Genomic DNA, 5,122 nt, shown 5'->3' with positions numbered 1-5,122 from the left:
AGGAATGCCACCACAGCGTAGTATTCCTCCTCCAGCAATCCTTGATCCATCTCTTCACCCACCACCTCGAGGTCCTTTTCCTCCAGGAGATATTTTTAATCAAACAGAAAGACCTTTTGGAACACCAGGAAGACAGAATATCGATAGCATTTCTAATCCAGAGAAAAGACTGCCACTTGGAGGCGATAACATTCAGTTTTTTTGAGACAGAGATTATCGCTTTCCTCCAGTGGAAAACCGAGATAATCTTAACAGGCCATCTCCAGTGGATGTCAGAGATTCTGTTGGACGACCACCAGTTGATCCAAGAGAGGGTATAGGAAGGCCTCCAGTAGATGGAAGAGAACACTTTGCAAGACCACATGTAGACATGAGAGAAAATTTTGGAAGACCAGGTATAGATAACCTTGGTCGAAGAGAGCATTTTGGTTTCAATTCAGACAAGCACTGGGGACAGAGAGGAGATTATGATGAAAGAGAGCACCATGCCTTTCCTGTGTATGGTGGTCCTAAAGGCTTCCATGAAGACAGAGAGAGGTTTCGGCATGTAAACTATAGGTTTGATAGTAGAAGTGGTCCCAATTGGAACAGAGGATTTGAACAAGATACTCACAGAGATTTTGATGACCGCAGAAGACCCTGGGAAAGACAGAGGGATAGGGATGACAGAGATTTTAATTTTTGCAGAGAAATTAATGGGAACAGGTTTGGAAGAGACAGAATGTCAAACAACTGGGTCCCCCCTCCACATCCACGGGTTTTTGAATATTTTGATGGGGCCACTTCCCAACGCAAAGCTGATAATATGCCCCAGGTGAACGGTGAAAACACAGAGACAGAAAGTCAGCCACCAACTGCACAGGTGCAGGACGATCCAGAACTTTATGAAAAACTGACATCTTCCGTCGAGATAAACAAAGAGAAGAGTGACACAGAAGCTGATATAGAAAGTGAACCAGTGGTAGAAAGCACAGAAACTGAGGGGACATAATCATCACTCAGTAGGTAAAAGATACCTTTTGTAAAGTTGTCATCTCTCTGTAATAGATAAATGGCTGACTGGACCGTAGCAGTTCACTTTTGTCTGCCAGAATTAAGTTAATCTGATGTTCATGTTCATCTTTGACTTAAATAACTGTACAACTGACTTGTATAGAACACTGTTCTTAATTTGAACATGGTAGGTAAACTTTTTTTTTATTTCTCTGGTAAAGCATAAACTTGCCCCCACTTGCTTTTAATTTCACAAAGATAAAATAACAGCTTGTCAAACAAAGACTTCCTATGGAAGAAAATGGAATTTTTTAGATACTACCCTTAGGTTGGCTATCGAAATTGTTATACTTGAAAACAGGTGCTGGTGTATCTTGTCCGTGTTTTTAGGCTGCTCCAGAATTTTAAAGTATAGACAAAGCTGTGATATTTTATGTTCCTACAATTCGGCAGAAAAAGAAATGGCCCATGTTATTTAAGGAGCATAACACAGAGATTAAAAGTGATTTTGTAAAATCTACACTATAGTCTCTGTTTTCTCTAAAGTAAGTGTTTGTGATTTGTTCCTCGTACTGCAGTGGGTTTAAAAAAAATGAAAAAAGTACATTTTAATGTTGGGTGCATTTTGTTTTTAGATGCCAATAAAGCATATTTGTTTGATAACAGTGTTCTAGGTATTGTATTTTTTTAAAAACCTACAAGCTCTAAAAACTTGGAATCAGCTATGATATGTTCTTAGTCAGTTGTTGCAAAAAGTTTATATTACTTTTGTAAGACCAGTGCAACAGTTATATGTGCAAGAAGCATATGGTTTTTACATCAAAAATCATGCAGTCCTACTAGTTTATGTAAATAACATGTATGTAAATATTTGTGTAAACTGTTTGTAGATACCACTTTTTCTGTGTGTGCCTGTGTATGCGCACGCACTCACAGAATATTGTAGACAGTTCAATAAAATTGAAATTAAGCTAGGTTGTAAAAATTTGCCTTTCACCTTCTTTAGGTAGTAAGAGAGCAACATTTATTTCACTGCAATACTGTCAAGCTTATATTTACCTCCTCCTGCTCATTGTTACAGTGTTCTTACTGCTTCTAGAAGGTGGAACATGATACACTAAGAATATACAGTAGGATTTTAGCTTACTTTTTAAAATGCAGATAATGCATGAAGCCAAATCTTAAGCAAATATTTGCGTTGTCTTATTTTGTAATATACTTGGTATTCTGGATAGATAGTGTTCAAGTTCTCTGTGGTTATTTGTTTTTTGTGACTCAAAATCCAGAAATGTTGCACGAAAAGTAAAAAAGCTGTTGTTGGTCTAAAAAAACCCAACATACTTGTAACAGACATAAGGGGGGGCTTTGTGTTTTGATAGCTGAATATTGAAGTAGAATGTCTTCTTAAATCATTGAGATGAATCGGCTGCTCGGGTAAATTAGTAGCGCTGTTCTCTCCTGTTTCACCTACTTTGCTGCTTGTGTATCCTTTAAATTGGTGCTGAAAGATTTGGCTATAGGGTAATGTCAGATTTTCAATTTGTTCCACTCAAGTGCATTTCACCTTCTTTCAACATAACATTTGGTAAAATTCTGTGTCTGAAAGTATCCTTCCACTCACTTTTGAGAAAGTTGTTTTTTTCTTACATATTGGGATCCAAGGGTAGATTCTGTTATTTGAATGCCCCTTTGGTAGAGGAAACATTTTTAGCTCAGATTAGAATTTCGATCTTTAACATTAAAGCATTAACATGCAAGTTTTAATTCATCTTCTGCTTCCCCCAAAGGGATGAAAAGGATGGGAATGTCACGTGAGTGTAAAGCATAAGCATGGCTTTGAATGTAGAAGCAAGTTACACGTGTGTGTTGCCCTCTCCCTCTGGGAGGTGGGGTATTTCTTCATGCTGGGTCACGGTTCAGATTTTCAATTACAGGGACTTTTATTCTGGATAGTAAACAAACTGTCAGCTTAATGAAGGTAGCCCTTTGGAAGAGTGGACTTGAATGAATGATTATTTACCGTGCAAGTAGTAGTCATTGGGATGTAGTGAGATAAGCATTAAATAACCAGTGCTTTGTAATAGACCTTGCTGATGTATTTATTACCAGAACATGTCTCAGGAGTTGAGATGAATAGTGTTTAAGGTAAAAGTACCTTCGTGGGCAGACTCTGGCTCAGGGAACTTGACTGATGTTGCGGCACAACCTACTTGTAGTATTCTGGTCAGGTGGATGTGGTTGTGTGAAAGTCCAAACGCACAAAATAGCTATAAGAATGCTTTATGAGCTGAAGGGGTTTTCTTTATTTCGTTTTAGTATCTTCAGTTTGAAAAGGCTTCAGTCATAGACCACATAAATGGTCAGAATCAAACACATATTGGCAGTAGCTTTACTGTTCAAACACTTTGTTAAATGCCTCTTCAAAACTGAAAGTTAATCTGTTTTTCTAAAGTGGGACTGGCAGTATGCTAAATTGCTCATAGTGTGATGGTTTAGGTAAATTACCAGGTGAGAGATGTTAAACAATTTGGTTGGTAGTGGTATAAACCAATGTATTATTTAATGATTTTTTATCTTTGTTATTATTTTTCAAGCATTAATAAATTGGCTACTGTACATATGTGTTATACTATCAATTTCTAACAGCTATTTTATTTTTTTGTAGAATAAAAGTTTGTTGTACAGTCTTCAGTTGCATCCTGTTTACAGCTAAAACTGTTCCATTTCTTATTTTTTTAGTGTAGCATGCAGAGAAATATTACAAAAATAGCCATATTCAGAAACCCAGAAAGTACCTAATGTTATCAAAACAGTATGTTTTTTTATCTTGCAAACAGGAACTTTTAAACCTTTCACAGTTTGAGTGAAGACTTTCCTTTCTCACTGTAGATTAAGCCTTTGTAAGCCAACACATGCACTGAAAGGAGCTGTCCTGAGATCCAGACCAGTTCTTTGATGTGATTCATGGTAGCGATGTAACTTTTGCTGATGCAAAGCAAAGGGTGAGAATGGGACAGAAAGAAGATGGGGGCCAGGCATTTGGGCAGCAGTTCTGTCTTATGCCTGTTTAAAGCTTGCTCTAGTGATGAAAGGTGGTGTTTCTAGCAGCTGAAGAAGCTGACCTACTCTTTACATAAGTAACGTACGTATTAAAAAATATTTCAGGTAGCTTTGCAGGCAACACAGTGTAGTTAGGCATGCACATTTACCTGAAAACCTTACGCATTAGTAAGTTGTTTGAGGTATTTATTACCTTTTAAAACAGCCTATGATTCTGATCTTTCACTGTACTGTATTTGAGCAGAATGCTACATCGATAAAGATCACGAAGATGAAACGTAGCCTTCATTTGCTGTAAGGACGTGATTTCTTTGCCGAAGCCTTTTTCTGTGAAATATTGGTACACCTTTATTTTTATATGTAGCGTTTCACATTGTTATAAACTCAAGGGAATAGATTCTGTTAGATTCCTTTGCTTCAGTAGAGTAGTATACGATTCTTCAAGCCATTTCAGTGATTTAAATGGCTTTCTTGGTGAAGTTAAGGTACTTATACCCTGAATAAAGCAAGAAGGGAATACTGTAATCAAGTGGCATGCACAGGCATTACTTAAGCACAGTTGGAAAAAAAAATATAAGCCAATTTATTGCAGACTTCTCTCAAGATACAGCGTCAGCAGTTTTGAATATGTACAAGGATACGTTACGCCAGTCAACACTTAAAGTACTCATTTTCTTGATTCATGTCCCCCTAACTCAAATCTTTGGGTCACCTGATTTGAAACTGGTAAAAATGGATCCCAAATTTCATTCTCTGTATTTTCACTAGTGTATTTAAAAATACCATAATAATGAGTCTTTTTTGTCTTTTGATAATGGGAGCTGAATGGATATAATTTTAAAAATCATTCAGATTATCAAAAGTCATCAAGAGTAAGTAGGGTAGATTTTTTGTTATTGATAATTCAGGTAACGAAAGGAGCTTTCTTTCCCTGTTGACCGTTACTGCGGAATCTCTTAAATTTTGCATTAGTCTCATTTTCCTTTCAAGTGCTGGCCTTTCACAAGTAAGCAGGTACTGTGAAGCCTCTACTTGTGTAGATGAGAGATTGATTTAAAAGGTATAAAGA

The 5,122-nt window shown here is 36.9% G+C and overlaps 1 protein-coding gene across 1 annotated transcript in view; it reads left to right on the top strand.

The window, feature by feature from the left end:
• Positions 1–1,902, top strand: part of SCAF8 (SR-related CTD-associated factor 8) — a 34,282-nt gene extending 32,380 nt beyond the window's left edge. Inside the window, 1 exon segment of the mRNA XM_010075127.1 lies at positions 3–1,902. Coding sequence (XP_010073429.1) covers positions 3–991 — 989 coding nt within the window. The 3' untranslated portion in view covers positions 992–1,902.
• The last annotated feature ends 3,220 nt before the right edge of the window (positions 1,903–5,122 follow it).

The sequence above is a fragment of the Pterocles gutturalis genome, unplaced genomic scaffold (genome assembly GCF_000699245.1).
Source record: "Pterocles gutturalis isolate BGI_N339 unplaced genomic scaffold, ASM69924v1 scaffold8472, whole genome shotgun sequence".
Taxonomy (NCBI): domain Eukaryota; kingdom Metazoa; phylum Chordata; class Aves; order Pterocliformes; family Pteroclidae; genus Pterocles; species Pterocles gutturalis.
Note: the sequence above shows the minus strand (reverse complement) of the source record. Positions and strands in the feature narration are given on the sequence as shown.